At 40.0% G+C, this 18,824-nt stretch overlaps 1 protein-coding gene across 3 annotated transcripts in view; it reads left to right on the forward strand.

Moving 5' to 3' along the window:
• Positions 1–1,754: 1,754 nt before the first annotated feature.
• Rps6ka3 (ribosomal protein S6 kinase A3) overlaps positions 1,755–18,824 on the forward strand; it is a 103,788-nt gene continuing 86,718 nt past the window's right edge. Inside the window, exon 1 of one of the 3 annotated variants that reach the window (XM_029473074.1) lies at positions 1,755–1,769. Coding sequence is in view for 1 of the 3 variants with exons in the window: in XM_021153101.1 (XP_021008760.1) it covers positions 2,165–2,233 (69 nt within the window). In the remaining 2 variants the exon portion in view is untranslated. Of the gene's footprint in view, positions 1,770–1,927; positions 2,234–18,824 lie in introns of those variants that run through there. The other 2 variants (XM_021153101.1, XM_029473071.1) reach the window with 2 other exon arrangements.

Consider the following 18,824-nt stretch of genomic DNA (forward strand, 5'->3'; position numbering starts at 1 on the left):
TGGTGACAATCTCCTCGTCGTGCCTCTCTCCTCCAGTTTATTCTGAGCCTGTCTAGCTGTTGTTTAACGCGATCTGTCCCTGAGTTCAAGGCTGAGGGAGTGGGCTCTCAGCAAGAATTTCCGGCTGCCCCCCGACCCCCCCCAAAAAAACAGTTGGAGCTTTCATCAGATGAGGTTCCTAGGCCTGGAGGGGCAAACTGCAGATGGCAGCAAAAGGAGCCCAGCACCTGTCTCTGTCGGACCAAGCAAGAAACCTCGCACAGCTTGCACAGCCCGGGCCAGCTAGGTGTGGGGTTGTAAGGTCATTCTCACACCTGCCGAAGGGAGTGAGGCGGGGACACTCCAGGTGTCTGGATCCCGGGATGATTAAAGGAAACTGTTAAAAGGCATGCAGGGAGAGCACAGCGGGGGGACGCGCTGTGGTAGCCAAGCGTGGGAGGCTAGAGATGCCTCCCTCCAGGCCTTGGGGACTGGGGAGACAAGCTGGCCTGAGAGATGTGTGTGTGTGTGTGTGTGTGTGTGTGTGTGTGTGTGTGTGTGTGTGTGTGTGTTTCTTTCCGATGCAGGGCGGTTAGCCAGGGTCTGCAGTAGCTTTCCACTCAGCCCAGCGACTTTTACACATCCCAGACATACTCAGCGCATCTAAGCAGCAGGCTCGAGAACCCAGGATTGAGCCTTCCCGGAATCCACTCAGAGCGCCCAGCCATTAATTCTCAAACTCTTAGAATTCTGTGGCTCCGTTGCCGACCGAGGATTGGGTTCCCTTAACCTAGGGCTTCCTCTTCTCGGGCAGGAGGAGGAGTCACAACCTCCCCTCCCTTTCTCCTCCGCCTACGACCAGCTTGATTTAAAAAAAAAAAAAATCTAATCTTTTATTTAAAGTCAACGGAGAAGCAGGAACCCCGCGCTCCTGCCTAGAAGATATTTTTACTAACTCCTTAATCTCTGCCAAGAAGGGCAACCTTAAGGAACCTGTTTTCTTTTAAGCTTTAGGTAGCAAGGGAGGAGTGTGACAGTCTGGGCCGAAACTCGAGGGCTCTGTGCACTTGGGAAGGGTTATTAGGGCGGAGGTAGGGTGGGACGAAAAATTTCCAAAGTACTAAACATTGAACACGAGAGTCAACTCGAAAAGCTTTGAATCAAATTGGGAGCCGAACGTACGTACGTACGTATGTGTGGCTAGCTCCCGGGAAAGAAGCCTCTTGAGTCCCGTCCAAGAAGGAGGAAAGGGGTCAGGTGAATGAATACCCAGCTTGTGACCCTGAAGAAGGAGAGTCTTGGGCCAGGAGGGGATGTGCCCATAGCCTAGGCGCGCCCACGCGCACCCCTGGAGGAGAAAGGCCGAAAAGACACCTCCTGCCTCCGCCCGGGGCTGCTACCACGGGACTGCGCCCCCAGCGCCTTGCCCAGCTTCACCAGCTGAGCGCAAACCCCTCTGCTCTCCGATTCTCAACTAGTCTCCGAGCTGTTAGGACTCGTGGCAATCAAAGGCACCTCGTCCGCCCCTCAGAGCCCATTTCTCTCCCCACCCCATCTCCCGCCAACGCCCCCAAATTTTTTGGGCTCGCCCTTCCTGAAAGTAGGCGAGGCCCAGAAGCTGAGGCTAGGGGGGAGAAGGAGGAGGAGGAGGAGGAGGAGGAGGAGGAAGGGGTGGGGGTGGGAAAGGGGCGGCGCCGAGCGGGTAGCCAGGGGGCGTGTCCGGCACTGGCCCCGCCCCTGGGTGCGCGCGGTGGTGGCGGAGGCCGCCCAGCCTCGCTCTAGAGAGACAGGTATCGCTTAGACGCCATGTTGTGAGCGGAAGTGGGGGAGCGCGCGGCCGTCGCTGTTCTGCTGGGATCGGGCGCGGGAAGCGGCGGGGAGGGGAGGCGGGGGGCGGAGCCGTAGTCCGGGCGGCGGAAGGAGGAGAGGAAGAAAGGGGCGAGCCCTGGTGCCTGGCGGCGGCGCAAGGCTCTCGCTTGGAGTGCGGGCGGCTGTGGCTAGGCGCTGGGCGTTCGGGTGGTCGGCGTCGGCGTCGAGCTCGCTCTCGGGGGGAGCCGCGGCTGCCCGGCTGCTGCTTCTCGGCTCTGCCTTGGGGCTCGAGTGGCTAAGGAGCCGAGCCGGCTGTGGGGCGGGTGGGGAGGGAGGAGGCGGTGAAGGCGGCGGCGGGCCGGGGAGGGGGGGAAAGATGCCGCTGGCGCAGCTGGCGGACCCGTGGCAGAAGATGGCTGTGGAGAGCCCTTCCGACAGCGCGGAGGTGAGTGCAGCCGTGCGGCCGGGCAGGCGCGCCCCTTCCCCACGCCCCCGCCGGCGCTAGCTCTCTTCCCCGGAGCTGCCCCCCTTAGACCACCTCCGCCGCCGGCTCACCTCTTGTTCCCGGGGCGAGATTCTGCTTTGGGTCATTGGGCTTTGCCGATCTGTCTGTGCCTCCTTCCCGCACCCTCACCTCTCCCTGCTTTTGGGGTTGGGGGGTGCCGGTGTGGCGGCGCGTGGGGTTTGGAGTGGGCGCTGAGGCTTTGCAAAGAGCCTGTTTTAATCAACTTTGCGTGGGGGAAGCAGGAGGCAAAGCAGGAGCCGGCGGCGGGGAGTTGGGAAGTTTGGCCCTGCCGGCTCTAGGGTCTTCTCCGGAATCTTTGGGAGACTTTGGGTTCGGTTCACCAGGAGCCAAGACTTCAGTCTGGCCGCGGGAGGGGGTTGCTACAGGGAGACGGGCACCCACAGGGCAAGGTGGGCGAGCCAAGCCGTGAGGGTTTTGAGTAAGGGGTCCAGGACTGAGGGACCCCCCCCCCCAATCACACCCCGGTCAGTCTGCCGCAGCGCTCTCTGCCGCTGCTGCAAAAGAAAAACGGAGCGCCTTAGGTCCCCTACTCCCAGGTTTTGAGGTCACTGAGTTGGAAGACCCCAGTATAAGTTTTACTTCCTGTCCATGGAGGTGAGCGGGTGAAATTCAAGATCATCAGCGGACGCTGTAAAAGGGCTATCTGATTTTCCTCCCGGGATCTGATGATCGGCCCTGAGATACCCACCCCAGTGTCAGAAACCCAAACAGTATACCCAAACAAGGCAAAACAGAATTTCCGCGGACACATCCCAGCACCGAGCTTTTCACAGCCGCCCCTGTCCCAGAATCAAGTGGCGATCTAAGAAAATAATGCAGACAAGATCCATTCCAGGGTATCAGCGCTCCTCTCCAAAGTGGAAAATCAGTTCCTGATGGTGGCGCGTCTGTGATTCCTCTTTCTTGACTTTTCGCTGCCTTCTATCCTCGCAGCGGACTTTAGGGGATTACAGAATGATAGGCTGGGTGTGTGTAATAGTTACTGAGCGAGTGACCCCATTTCTGGAAAGCATGACTGAAACGCGGGGGTGGAATGGGGCAGGCTCTGATGAGTGGTGTACTTGGCGGCAGCCACTGCCCCCATCGGCCTCCGCAGTGTGAGAGGTGGGTAGGGTTACTGGTTACGTCAGTAAAACTCAGGGCTCAGTTTGGTGTGAGATGCGGGACGCTGACATTCTCTGGGAGGGGGGAGGGGGGAATCCATTCAGATCGTTTTTTCTAATTTTTCTCCCCAGTCACCTCCACTACCATATAAAAATATTTACTTGTCGTTAAATGCAGGAAGAGTTGTAATAAAGCTTACAAGTTCATGCTTAATAATTTACTACTGGATAATGCTGTTCTAAAATAGCAAAGACATAGGTATATGTTACTTTTTTTTAAGGAAAGGCTGGTGTAAAAAAGGAAATAGTGTTTTTAAGACTGGCAGAATACAAGAATTTTATTTGAATTTAGAGCCAATATGATACTATAAATCTTTAATAATAAAGTTAAACTTAGAATGCTTAACCGTCATTTGAATGGGTAGTGTAGAAAAACAGTATGGCAAGGGAGCCTCTTCATTTTTTCTTAAAGAAAAAAATTTGCATTTAAAATACAGCTATAAAGGTGGTTAAAATTGCTAAACCTGTCGAAGAAATTGTATTTGCTTATAATCTGCTTCTTCTTTTAGTTTTTTTTCCTTAGTTTTTTTGAAACAGCCCAGGAACTCACTATGTACACCAGACTAGCCTTGGTCTCACAGAGATCCACCTGCCTCTGCCTCCCAAGAACTGGGATTAAAGGCATGTGTCTTCATGCTAGGCTATGAGTCTGCTTTTTAAATATACACAATAATTATGATTCAAAAAGAATCCACTGATATATTAAAATGTTTTATTAAAGCTATACCTCAACAAATTGCCTTTGAATAGTTTGTTCCTTTGGTTGTTTGTTAATCCACATTTTTCCTTGACATGCGTCAGTATGCAGGGAGAAATCATTTAAAATTCTACTTTATCCTTTTTTCTGTATAGTATGCATTTAGATAAAGTACAAGCCTACTTATTTAGCATCTACTATATCCAAAAGTACTATGTTAACCATGCTGTTTCATTTTTATCCTCCCTGTAACCTAGCAGGGAGGATTGCAATCCCTATTGTTACAGAGTAGGAAACTAAATTCGGTGGTTAAGAGCACAAAGATTATAAATAGTAAATGGCAGAGCCACAATTTGAAGCCAGGTAGATACAAATTGTATGCTTTGCTTTATGTTAGGATAGGTTCTTCTGACCATTTGTGAAAAGAGTCAAAGCATAGACATGCTAATAGTTAGAGATTGTGTATTTTTATACACAAATATTTGCATATAAAAATGTACAATCTGATTTGGCAAAGCCTTAATATATTACTGTATTTATATATATGTGTGTGTGTGTGTGTGTGTGTGTATGTATATACAGTATTTGTGTGCACACATGCATGTGTGTATCAGTGTCATGTTTTCCAAAGCCTGATGGATAAGATTCCACAAATTTTAATTTCTAAAACTTTTCTTACTATTCTGGCAATAAGGTATGTCAGAGCCAAGGGTTGCTTCGATTTATTAAAAGTAGACTTCAACAAATTGCCTTTAGATACTGTTTCCTTTGATTGTTAAGGTATTTGGAGTAAATTACTTCTGATATGATTTTCCAATACTGAAAGCAGTGAGAGAAGAGTTGAGAGTTTTCAAAAAGAGGTCTAATATTGATACCTATTATTACGCCATCTTCATGTCAGTAGATTCACATCAGGGAATAATTGTATTTTACCAGAAAAACATCAGGGTTTCTAAAGAAATATTTACTTGAGCAAATGCATCAGAAATTTTCTCTCCATGTTAAAAGATTTTAGGTTTGTCTATATAGGATTGCATTTATGGTCTCATTGCTAGTTAGACTGAGCTCTTGAAAACAAACACTCTTATTTCTCTGAATCCTCAGCAGTTAACACAATGCCTGGCACATACATATTATGAACTCAGTAAATGTCTGCTAAATGAATCGTGAAGGTAGGGAATAGGGTGCTTATGACTCTTATCTCTGTTCTTATCATTTTAATTCCTCATTGAAGTATGAACAATTTTAGAAGACCTGAGTGCCTCTAAAAGCACAGACAGTTTCTTATTCCTTCACACCACCCTTCCTGCTTTAAGACCTCACACAAGTCTCATGGTGTTCAAAACAAAAAAACCCTTGTGGTTGAACTCAAACATGGGTCATAGCATGATAGCCTAGAACTAGGCCAAATGTTTAAGGCAAATTTAGGATAATGAAGTACTGTGTAAGCAAAGTGAGGGTTATTAGAAGATTTTTAAAAAATCAAAATCACTTCCTAAATAATTAGATGAATTCAGACATCCTTAATGGATTATTTAAAGTTGCAAGTACCTTTTTTTGATATTTGACTATTTAGGGGGTAGATATCAAGAAATTATGGTTCTGCTATAAATCCATTGCTACTGCTTCCAGGGACAAATAACACTGATGACAAGCCTAACTTAAAGTATATGGTTTTCCTTAATTCGTGGAAATGCTAATCTAAATAGGAACGATGTACAAAGTAATAAAATGAAGGGTATTTTTGCTCTTTAAAAATGACCACAGTGCAATGTATTGTATATGATATAAACAGTGTTTTTATACAATGTGTGGTATAGAAATAGTCACCTGACTTCCTTTAAATAACGAGTACCTAACAGGCTCTGAAAACTACTATATTTGATCACAGAAGACAAGAACTTTGTATTGTAGATCATCTTTGGTGAACATGGGACCATTTTTTAACCTCAAAAATTATGCAGTAATCCTTAGTGTGATATAGCATAGGGTTTCTACAGTGTTTCTAGTATGTATTATATAGGGTTCCTAAGTTTCATCTGCTGGGAAAATGTTTTATTCATCTATAATGAATTGACTTGGAACACGTGTTTTAGTAGGTTCTTTTCTGCTTCCTGTTTCATTTTTACCGCTTTGCAGGGTTGTTGTTGTTATTTTAATTTTACCCAAGCAAAGATATAAGGCAAAGACAGTTACTACTTTATGTTAATTGTCAAGTAACTGTGACACATTACTGAATATTTCACCGTTTTCAGTGATTCTGATAGAAGAAAGCGTTTTTGAAAATCTAGAAACCTGCTTTCTTTTGGCAGCCAGATCCTGTGTTAGTAGAGTATCCAAAACGTGAAACTTCCCATCTTAATTTGAACCTTTTAAGATAAAGGGATTGAGGTGTTTATTCAAAGAAGCAAGTATAGACACACTTGGTCTTTTCTTTATTACATTTCTGGAGATCACAGTAAATATAACCTAACTTTACATAAGAAAAATGGCATAATTTAGATGTGTAGTCCTGAAGCAAGGATTTGACTTGGTAAGTTGTTAAATAAACAGGAGTGTAGCAAATTATTTATCTAGAATACTGAATTGCAGAATTGTTTGTAAAATTTTCCTTTAATTATCGTGTAGTAAAAACTTCATGCCATCGTCACAACAAGCTTTGCTCTACCCTTCATGTTTGAGAACATGTGTAATGTCAGGCTATAAATGATGAGTGACATCAGAGTGGCCTAATTCACTCATTGCAGATTGGATGCTTTAGGCCCAGTAGTGCAGATTGTAATAAAGGATAATAACATTTAGTTGTATCTCTAATGATGCCTAAGTGTAATAGTGTTCAATTGTTAGTGTGTTTGAATGAAAAATACATTTTTTAGCTTTAAAATAAACGTGTATGTGTGTGTGTGTTTAAATCCATCCCATCCTTGGAATCATGGGAAAAAATAAGTGATTAAATTTTAATACTCAGTATTAATACATCCTTGCTACCACCAGTGTGTTGTTTAGATTTAATACAGTGACTTGTCTCATGAATCTAGAATAAAGATCAGCTGCTAGGTAGCCTGATTTATCAGTTTAATACCAAAAAGCATAAACACAAAGGAAATGTAAACAATATTTTACTGGCTAAGTAAAATGTGTCAAATGCACATACTATAAATATGCTCATGTAGCATGTAATGATCATTTAGGGTATTTAAGTGAATTCACTAGTTATTTACACTTATAAGTAGAAAATACTGACTTCAGAGTTGTGATAAGGAGTAAGTGAAATAATAATGCATGTAAAGTAATTGTGTAATCTATGATTTGTGTTTATTAAATAATATCTATAAGTGACTCACTCAAAGAACTGTCTTGGATTTTTTTTTTTCCAGATTTAAGTAAAGCAGGTAATTTTTTTTTTTTTTTTTTTTTTTGCTTCTTTAAAACAGAATCATTGTACTATCTGAATGTAAGGGTAAGATAAATAGAAATTTCTTCATTCTTGTTCTTTTTGTATTGTTCTTGCTAAATATTATCTTTAAAGGATAAAAACCAACAAAGGGTATCATAGGGACATGTAAGGAAAAGGATATTTTCTAAGTGTGTTCACGTTTGAAATTATTCTAATCAGAAGGCATGTCATGAATTAGCATGTTAGTTTTTCCTTGGAGCTATATAAAATGATAACACACTTTACACATGATGGTATCCTATGATGAGTGAAATACAGAATCACCTGTACAGAAATGGTTAAAGTCAATATCTAGCATCAAGAGATACAAGTATCACAAAACAAGGATACACATCTCCTTATAATTTAGGAGTACTCAGTGCTTACTCAGTTCACTTTTAGGGAAATTAATATAGCACACCTCCTCATTACTGTAAGTACATTTATTTTGATTATTGAATAGGCTATGAATAAATGGAATTTTCTGTCTAGTAATGGTACCCTTTGGATTTTGTGTGTTGTGTGGTGTTTATATTTTTAAAACTTTGAGTACTATAGAGAACTTTACAAAGAAGACTTTAGAGACACTATTTTTTAAATGCCCAGAGATTCTGGAGTTGTTATTAAAGGATATATGACTCAACCCCTTCCCCCAAAATAAGAGTACATTATATTAGTAAGTGTAAAAATGTGGAATATCTTTACTGCATAATTTCTGAGAACTTGTAAGATGGTGTACACAGTGGAAGAAAAAGACAAGAAATAGTCTAGGAGTCAGTGGTACCTAGTGAGACCCTGTCTTTATAAAACAAGCAACAGTATTTGACAAAAAACAAAGCAGTATTTGAGACCTGATGTCGGAACCCTGTTTTCACGAACCACCTATCGGAACCTCAAATAACAGTAGCTTGTAACTTGATTCAGTATTGCCCGGAAAAGAACTCCTAATTTTAATTGACTGTTTGGAAGCTTTTGGCTTTGTCAACAACAACAACAACAAAATTCATTTCTTTTTTAATTAAAATCTAAGTTGTACAATAAATTTCCAACTCAGTAGTGAACTAGAATGTAAATATAACCTAAGGCCAACAAGATGGCTCAGTGAGCAAAGGTGCTTGCTTACCAGTTCTCATGACCTGAATTCTATCCTGGGGCCCACATAGCAAAAAGGTACAACCAACTGACGGAAGCTGTCCTCTGATCTCCACACATGTGTGCCATGCTACATGTACATGACATGCTCGTACTTCCTCCCCCCTCCCCCAGCAAATCAATACATGTTAAAAACAACATAATTTTTAATAAAATATTTAAAAATTAAAAAAATTTAATTCAACTTTTAATAATCATTTGTTCCATAGTTCTTCAATAATATCAAGCCTTTACTAAATAACCCCTATACTGACTTCCTATTCTTATCAGGTATTTATAATTTTTAATATTTTCCTTTTTGTTTTTCAGATAAGGTCTCAATGTAGTCCAGGCTGGCCTCAAATTCACTGTGTGGCCAGGCTGGCCTAGAACTGCCGCTCCTCTTGCCTCCCTCAGCTTTCCAAGTGCTTAGATTATAGGTGTTCACCACCATGCTCAACTTTTTTTTTTAAAGTGTGTTTTGTTTTGTTTATCATATGCCACTTTATTCTTCTGTCAATCTCCCTGCCACCTGACATTCTCCTTTTTAAAATTAACTGCTTCTAGCTTGCAGCTAGCTACCCAGAAGGTAGAAAACTAAGGTTAATAATATTTAGATGGAGCCATTTTTAACATAGGAATATTTTGACTTTCTTTTTAAAGTCACCAAATAATGTAAAAGAACATCCTCCATCTTTTGTTAGGCTCTGCTCATCACATAGACTAGAGATATCCATCTTTTGATACTGCAACATGACATCATCTACAGATAAGTCATAGTTACATGGAACATATTATATAAGCTGAGGGTTGCTGTAGACATACACAGAGGATCGGGTATTTACTAGACATGTTACCTAATTGTAAGTGATATTTTATGTTTTGGTATACCATAACAAAATGGCTCAATTATTTATTGCCTTCTCTAAAAGATGTCAGCTAGGAAGTAGAATGTGAATGAATGACCAGGCTGTAAAGTAGAAAGCTAGCTTATCTCCCCACATGGAGTCAGGTTTCCACACTGTGAGTCCAGTTTTGTGAGTCCAGTTTTGTTCTTGGGAGATTTTGCTGGCTTCCCAAATAATTAGTTATTCTACACTTAGAGGTCAATTCAAAAGCACTTTTAGATTTCTTCCTCCTTCTCTCCTATAGTAGTAGTGTTATAGCCAAAGTAAGTTAAAGAGAATTTCTCCATCTCAGCTAATACAGTCTCTTAAGTGTTGATTATGTTTTGTTGACCATATAAATTGATTTTTATATCATGATCTTATATGTGAAAATCTATAAATCTGACCTGGTCATCTAGATTTCTGTGCATTTAGCTCTAATCCTTTGGTCCCCAAAGCTTGATATAGGAAACTTAGTTCAGTCATAAGATATGTTAGGAGCAGGTATCAAATGATAGCCTAAAGCAAAAGACCATTTTGGCACTAATAAATTGAACTGCATCTTACATACAGTGGATAGGAAGAAATCTTTGTTCTACAAATCTTATAAAACTTACAGTAAAATCCTCACAATTAAAAATGTTATGTATTTCTACTTATTTGCTAACAGAGGTGACTTTTTTATACTGAAAACACTATAAGTAGTGAAGATTTACTTTTAAAAAAAGAAGTTAGCTGGCCAGAGTTGTACATGCATGACAAGTGGAGGCCTGAGCATGAGTAGTTCAAGGTCATCCTGAACTACACATTCAAGTTTGAGATCAGCCTGGGCCATAGATTTCATCTCAACTGGAGGAAAAACCTGATCGGAATAAAAGCAGTTGCCATACTACATGAAGACCTAGGTTTGAATTTGCAGAACCCATAAAAAAAAATCTGTAGCATAAGCATTTACAATTCTAACAGTCCTACTGGGAAATGGAAGGTACAGACAGGGAGAATCCCCTGAAAATCAAGGGCCAGATGGCTTGGCTTATGCAGAGGAAAAACAACACAGAGCCAGTCTCAAATAAGGCAGAAAGGGAGGACCTTCAGAGATTGTCCTCTGATCTCCATGCGTGCACTTTGGCCCATACATACCCACACTCTTTACACATTGTCCATGCACACAGATACACAAAAACAAATAAATTTTTATAAACTGAAAGGGGTCGGAACATAGCTGAGCAGTTAAGAGTGCCTGCTGTTCTTCCCAAGGACTGCACTTCAGTATCTAGCACCTATGTCCCTTGGGGAACTTAACCACCTGTACCAACTCCAGGGGATCTGTCGCCCTCTTCTGGCTTCTGTGGGCATCTGCATGCACTTGCAGCCTGCCCCACTCCATTTCAATAAAAATAAATTCTTTTCTAAAGTTAAATCTTGTAGCTCAGCACTGTTAAACTCAGTATTAATAGTGGGTTGATACGCACTTGAAATACAGTCTTCTGTGACTGAAGAACATTCTGAAGATGGAACACAGGACATATGCTAGGAAATTGCCCTATCACTAAGCTACAACCCAGTCCTGAATTTTTAGTAGATAATCTCCTGTGTTTATTGTTTATAGACCAGTGCACTCATAGATTATAGGATTTGTACAAATAGGACTGCCTTGCCCTTCTGCTTCAGTGTCCAGATTTCTAGTTTTCTACATATTAGTGTTTTGAAATGAACAGGCTAAGGTAGTTTTCTAAATAAAGATATATTTGATGCATGGCTTTCACAACTAACCATTTCCTACTTTGATGATTTTTCTAAGCCTCCTTAAGTGATTTATGCTCACAACTCACCATTCTGCTCTTCAGTAGTTTTCCTGGTGGCATTTCCTGTTGAAGCAATGAGAATATTTAGCTACCAAAATGTCGTAATTATAAGCTTCCTCTTGTTGACTGAGCTTGTGGACAGAAGTACAGAACAATAGAAATAGGGCAGAAAAGTACATAATTATATTCTGTGTTGTTGAATGAAGAAAGGCTGTGTGGTAACTTCAAATGTTGCCTTCTTTACATTTTACTCTGGCTCTTAAAATTGAAAGTGGGCTCAAGTGTCTTGTGGAACTAGAAACTTTTAAATTTTAATTTAGTATAGAATTATTTATCTAAGAATGATTTAGCCCTAGCCAGGTGTTGTGAGTACCTTTAGTCCCAGCACTAGGAAGGTAGAGGCCGGCAGATCTCTTTGAGTTCAAGGACAGCCTGGGCACATAGTGAGTTCCAGGACAGCCATGGTTACACATAGAAGCCCTGCCTCAAATACAAACACACATACACAAACTGAGACCTGTTCAGAACATTCCATTTTACTAAAATTCATTTTTCTATTCACAACATACATAATTTAAAAGAAATGTAAAGAGCCACTATGTAAAACTTCAACTATTTCTCTCTCCTTTTTGTTAATTTAACTTGGTTTTCTTTGTCAGAATAATAAAATCAGCCTGCCTTTAGTTTGTAAATTTGGAAACTGCAACCAGCCCTTGGTGTAAAGAAGCAGCTTTGGAGCATTACCTGTAATCAAATAGTGTGACTGTGAGTACTCAGATTTACTCGGGGCCCATTTGATTCGGTACTCAGTGTATATTAACTACAATGAGGTATATAATTATTCTTCCCTTAAAAACTGGGCAAAATGAAGCCCAAGGGACGTAAACTGCTCATGAGATTGCACAGGTAGTAAACCGGGCCACCGTTTCAAACCCAAGTCTCAGAGATTGCAAATTGTGTGGACTTTCCCCTGAGTTGGCCTGCTTGAATTGAGAACATCCAGATGAGTGATTCCATCTAGATGAAATCATCTGCACTGCAGAAAGTATCCAGGTGGTTTGCATAAGTAGCTGTATCTGAGAATCCAAGGAGGTTAATGACCTAGAAAGACGGGCACCTTTTCATGTATGTAAAGTCTTCTCACTGAGGGACCCAATGGAGGATGTGATCCTGGTGTGAACTAGGAATGCTGTTCACAGTAGAGACTACATAATAATAGTGTACTTAGGAAAATCAGCAAAAATTAATACTGCTTTGTACATACAGCATTCTAAACTGTCCCGAGTAAAAGTATTTCATATTATATGGGAAAATGCTTTGAGCTTTCTAAAGTTCAAAAAAGCTCTAAAGCTATGCTACCAATGAAACAAAGTGTCTTGTATTTGAAGTAGGGAAGGAGGCTGTCTAAACATTACTTAACAGCTCTCCTTACAGAAGCCCCTAGGTAGGTATCTATTTGAGTAAATGTGGCCTGATAGTTGCAGTTTTTAAATGAACCTGTTGATATTTGACTCCTGCTTTCCCGGGCAGGGAGGGGGGAGTTTATTGGGTACTCCTTTAAAGTGCCAGGATATAGGATCTGCTCTATCTAAAAATAAATTGAAAAAAAAACTGAAAAAAATAGTTATGTTGCTGTAGTATAAGAAAAAATTAAAGTTAATTAGACCAATCTGATAGAAACAATTCCCCAATTGAAGTCCCCTCTGCCCAGGTGATTCTGGTTTGTATCTCGTTGACAAAAACTAACCAACACAGTCAGTGACCTGCTTTTACTATAGTCACAATATTGTCTTATCCATTACCACTCACTGTCTGATTACAGAACATTGCCCTTACTCCAAAAAGGAATGTCCTATTCATTAACTGTCACAGTTTCCCCACACTCACTGGCAACCAGTGACCTACTTTCTATCTTTATAGATTTACCTGTTCGGGACATTTCATATTAATGGAATCCTATAATATGTGGCCTTTGTGTGTGTTGTCTTTACTCGCCGTGATGTTTTCAGGGCTCATCCATGCTGTGTAGAATGCACCAGTGCTCATTTTTCCCCACACTGTGGGAGTGCACATCTTATTTACTCACCAACTGATGGAATTTGATTGATTTCAAATTTCTACTTTTTGATTATAATGAGTAATAATATTTTGAACATTTAAGTAAAGGTTTTGTGTAAATGTATGTTTTCTGTTTTCTTACGTGTCCAGAAGCTGTAGAGTTACATGATTTATACTGTTGAACGGTTTTGAGGATTCACCAAGTTTGGTGAATCCAACTCAGTTGCAGCATTTTCCATTGTCCTTAGTAATATTCCTCCACCTTGTCCTCGACATGTGTTACACTTCTTTACTGAAACTGTCTGTAGTTACTAAAGTATGTCATTGCTATCATTTGCATTTTCCTAGTAACTAATGATATTAGGGATAGCTCCATTTGCTTTTTGTGCTTGTTACTGATTTGGGAGTTTAAATGGTGGGGTTTTTTCCTACAGAAAATGAAAGTACCCTATCTGTTTGTGTTCTCAATTTCATTTTAGCTATAATTACCAAACTTGCCCTAGCACAGTGGGTTTTCAGTTGGATTCATGAGGACCTGGTTCCTATGACCATGCTTTAGGATCCCTCGTTCCCTAGGATTCCTTATCTGAGCAGGAGCAGACTTCCTTCAGGAACACAACATGGAGCTATAGATTGGCTATAGAAATCTACAGACAGTACTTGAGGATGGGGCGGTAAATAGTTCCCTTGCTCTTAGAATCTCAACAGATTCTTAAGTAAACGTATAGGAATCCATTGATGATAAGAACAGTCAATCTTTTTAAGTCTTTGAAGTTAAATCAGCATATTAAATGACTTCTTTTTAAGAATCTATCTCTGTATCCTTTGTCTTTACTTAGCTTCTTTTCTTCAAGTTCTTGCTAGCAATTGATACAATTCAGGAAAAATAACTATTACAGTGTGTGTGTTGGTATCAGTAAAAGGAGGTTGCTTAAAGAGAGAAATACTATAGGCAAGTTAAAAATAAGATACGCCTTAGATGAACAAAAAGAAGAACGTGTAAATTAGTTTTAAAATGTTCTTTTCCTTGGCTCCGTTTTGTGTGGAATATAGTACTAGGTGATAATGAATTAAGTAGAAGTCTTTCCTTTGGATTATTATAGTCTAAAAATACTTAATTGTCTGGACAGACAGCCAAAATAGCATAAAACAAGCTAAGTTTGGCCAGGAATACAAACAGATGTAATTGGATATTTAGAGGAAAATTATAATCTGTTATAATGTAACAACTTTCCATAGTACAATTTTAATGATGATGTGCAAACTAGAAAACAAATGTCATTTCAATATAAATATCACTTGGAAGAAACTTTTGGTTCTGCCAAGATGGAGGAGCCCTACAGCTCCCAGGATTTTCCTTCCAACTGAAACTCAACAAATAAGACCAGGAACACTGGAGCCATTGGGAAAAAAGGCAGATTGCCTGAGGACCTTGGACTCTAAAAGAAATACAAGTAAAGAAGTCTGTGGACTTTCTTACTGATTACTGTATATCACAGACAAGATGCACTACAAAGGCACAAAAAGACACTCAAAGAAAACTCGATTATCTTTAAGCAAATCAGGAAATGGCAGCTCAGTGAGGTTCAAGCTTCTTGGCAGTTCTTGCTCTAATCTATGCAATGCTGACAGGTGCATCTCGTTCTACCTCCAAGAAACAAGTGACAGGACTTTGCCCCCTTCAGCCCAAGGGTGTTGTCTAAGGAAACTAGGTCCTAATTACCCAGTTCTTATCTTGCAAAATTAATGGGCAGTGCTTTGGTTCCCTCTGCTGGGTGACTTGCAGATTGTTAGGGAAGATGGATTCTCACTCTTCTACCCTTAAAAGGAAGTTGTGTTCTAGTCAGTGTATTGTCAGCAGTAAGTTCAGCCTCTACCAAAAACCCAAAATGAGACTTAAAGTGTGTGAGGTATGGATACTTCACACTGAACTTCTTTCTACCTTCCCGCCAGCATCAACCAGGTTGGTGGCTCACTCTCTGCAACCAAGCAAGCGTATAGTTGAATAGAGCTGCAACAAGCATTTGAGACATTGCTCCACTATTGCTTAGGCAGTCTTGGTAGTGTCTAGAGAACATACCCACTCATCCTGCCCTCACACTATACCTCAACAAGGGAATGCTTGCCAAAGTACATGAAATAGGAGCCAGTTAAAATGTTTGCCATACAGCTTTTTAAAATGTCATCAAGAACCATGGGGAAAAATGTGAAAAGACAGGAGACACCAGTACTGATGATTTAGATGTTACAATTTCCTGGTCAGGATTTTAAGCAGGAACTTTTAAAAGTGAGTAAATATAAACAGCTAAGAAATCTTTGTCTCAGGAAAAAAAAAAAAAAAAAGACGTAAAAGGGACCCAAATGGAAATTTTAGAACTGAAAAATACAGGTGAAATAAACTGAATATGAAATCAATAAGATAATAGGAATGATGGAAAATCATAATGTGGAAGGTAGAACAAGAGAAATAACTCATCTAACTGGATGTGTTGGCATACCATAATCCCAGCACTTGAGAGGCTGAGGCAGAAGGATTGCTGTGAGTACTAGGCTAACCTAGGTTACATTGCAAGATCCTGCCTCAAAAAAAAAAAAATACCCAGTCTGAACAACAAAAAATAACCTGGAACAAATGAACAGGACATTAAAAGGAATTAAAATTCATGTTTTCAAAGAGTCCCAGATAGGAGAGCCATCTAAAGAAATGTAATGGTTGAAATTTACCCCAATCAGACAAAAGGTCCAATCCTCCAGATTCCAGAGTCTTTATCAACCACAAGATAAGCCCAAAGTAAGCTGTTATCTGAGTGATCAAAATCAAACTCTTATAAACAAGGACTTACTGGTAAATGGGTATGAAATTTCAATTTTGCAAGATTGGTTGCACACCAATATGAATACCACATAGCATGGCTGAACCCGACACTTAAATTGATTCGGAAAGTAAGTCTCATGTATAATTTATCGACATTTAAAAGCAAGGTGGAAAATGAAAATCTTTAAAGCAGCTATTGAGAATTGTGCTACTACCTATGGGAGTGATGGGCGTGCCAGGGATTTATCATCAGACTCTAGGGAAGTGCAGCATTTTTTAAATTCGGAAAAACTTTTACCCTAGAATTCTAAATCCAGTGAAAAGTTTTTCAAGAAATGTGGGTAAAAGCATAGTAGTTTCAGGTATAGTCTAACTAAGAGTTTTGTAAGTATCAGACCCTCAAAGAATTGGTTAACAGAGTTCCTTCAAAACAAGAAGAAAATGGTAAAAGGAGAAGTTTTGGAACATCAAAAATAAAGAAGCAACATAAATTCTACGACTTTTCCCAAGAAATAGAAGAGAAGAGAACATTTCATATGAGACTTGTTAAATACTAGGACTCAAAGGCAGTGCAGAAATTCTAGACCAGTGTACCATAAAAACGTAGATTCAGAATCCTCAACAAAATATTAGCCTCAAGCCCAGCAATAAAGACTCAAGTACAATAACCAACTGGGTATGATTCCAGAAATAGAAGCGTTTCAGCACTGAAAAGTTTGAATTGACGATAGTCCAGACATTTTAAAAATTAAAGAAAAATCACATTTTGATGCAGAAATACAAACACTAAGTAAAACATTTTAGGATGAAAACTCAACAAACTGAGAAGGGAACATTTTCAGCTTGATAAAGAATAAGAAAGCCCCATAGTTGACATGCTGTAATTATGAAAATAAAAATCAGTGCTTCTTAAAAATCCAGGGATATGGTCAAGATGTTCATTTTCACAATTACTGTTTAGCATAGTCTTAAATCTTGCCAGCATAATAACAAACAAAGGAGGTAAGAGGTGTGTAAACTTCACAGGAAGAAGTAAGAGCTGCTGAGCTAGCTCTACAGGTAGAAAACATTGGCTGGGAAAGCCTCACTGTATAAGTTTGAGCCCCCAAACCATGCAAGTAATCCTAGAATTCATATGCCAAGGTGGGAGGTGGAGACAGACATTGCCCAGCTAGCCTAACATACTCATTATGCCAGAAACAGCAAAAGAAACCCTACCTCAAACACAAGACAGAGGGACTACTGCCAGAATTGTCCTGTGAACTCCATTATGTTGTCCATTGTTAGCTAACCCCACACACTCCCCATATATATCCATATATATATAATTGTGTGTGAGCATATGGCTATATATGGGGAGCAATAGGACTGCCCTGTTTGCAGGCACATACTATTCTCCAGTGAAAATTCTGGGAAATCTACCAAACATTCGAAATAAATGATTCCATCAAGGTCGTAAAATACAAGGTTAGCCTACAAGAATAAATTATGTATATAAATGTGTGTATGTATAACAAATGCATAGAAACTGTACATTATAGTATCACTTATATGTAGTATTTATGTGCTGAAAATAAAAAGTTCCTAAGAGTGTCTAAATAAGTGTAGAATAGGTATGTTCACAGATTGGAAGACTCAGCATAGTAGAGATGTTAATTTCTCCCAATTCAACTAAATACCTTAGCACAAGTTTATCTTAGAAATTAAGGGAAAAGTTAAAAAGAACTAAAGCATTTAAATAAAAGTGGAATGTCCTGGCATGGTGGGAGATGCCTTTAATCTCAGCACTCAAGAAGCAGAGGCAGGTGGGTCTCTTTGATTTCAAGGCCAGCTTGGTCTACAAAGTGAGACTGTCTCAAAAAAGAAAAGGGGAGGAAGGAAGAAAAGATGGCAAACAAAAGAGGAAAACCAAAGTGGAAATGGTCACCTGATTTTTTTAAGCTTTTATATCTACCTTCACTAATCAAATACTGTGGTATTGGCAAAAGAGTAAACATAGTGATGAGTGTGACAAAGCAGAGAATCTAGAAAAGCTTTTCAAGTGTGAACTGCATATAGCAGATACAAATGCAGCACCTGACAATTAAAAAGAAAAAAGTACTGAAAAAAATCAAATACTGAGGAAGACAGACCTCTGGCCCTCAACATCTTACCTGAAATCTAAACAGGAAAGCAGGTCACTTTTTTAACAAGCTATTTAAATTCATTGTTTGGAAAAAAGCTAGAAGGGGGTGGGGCAGCACTTTTTGGATAAAACTACAAAATAAACATTCTATGAAAATATTTAGAACAAATAAACAAAACTATTGATCATATAATAAATGTGAAAATAGAGGTCCAGGTGGTTTTGCCACAATCACACCAAAATAAAGGTTTGATCTCTGAAGCAAGATTGATGGTACTTCTCGTTTAGATATGAAGGCTTCTTGCGCCTCTGGAAACTGACTAAACAACTCATCATGCTTGATCTAGAGATCTCTGAATTAGTCAACCCAAACAATAAATACAATCATTTTGG

This window comes from Mus caroli, chromosome X, assembly GCF_900094665.2.
Source record: "Mus caroli chromosome X, CAROLI_EIJ_v1.1, whole genome shotgun sequence".
NCBI classification, from domain to species: Eukaryota; Metazoa; Chordata; class Mammalia; order Rodentia; family Muridae; genus Mus; species Mus caroli.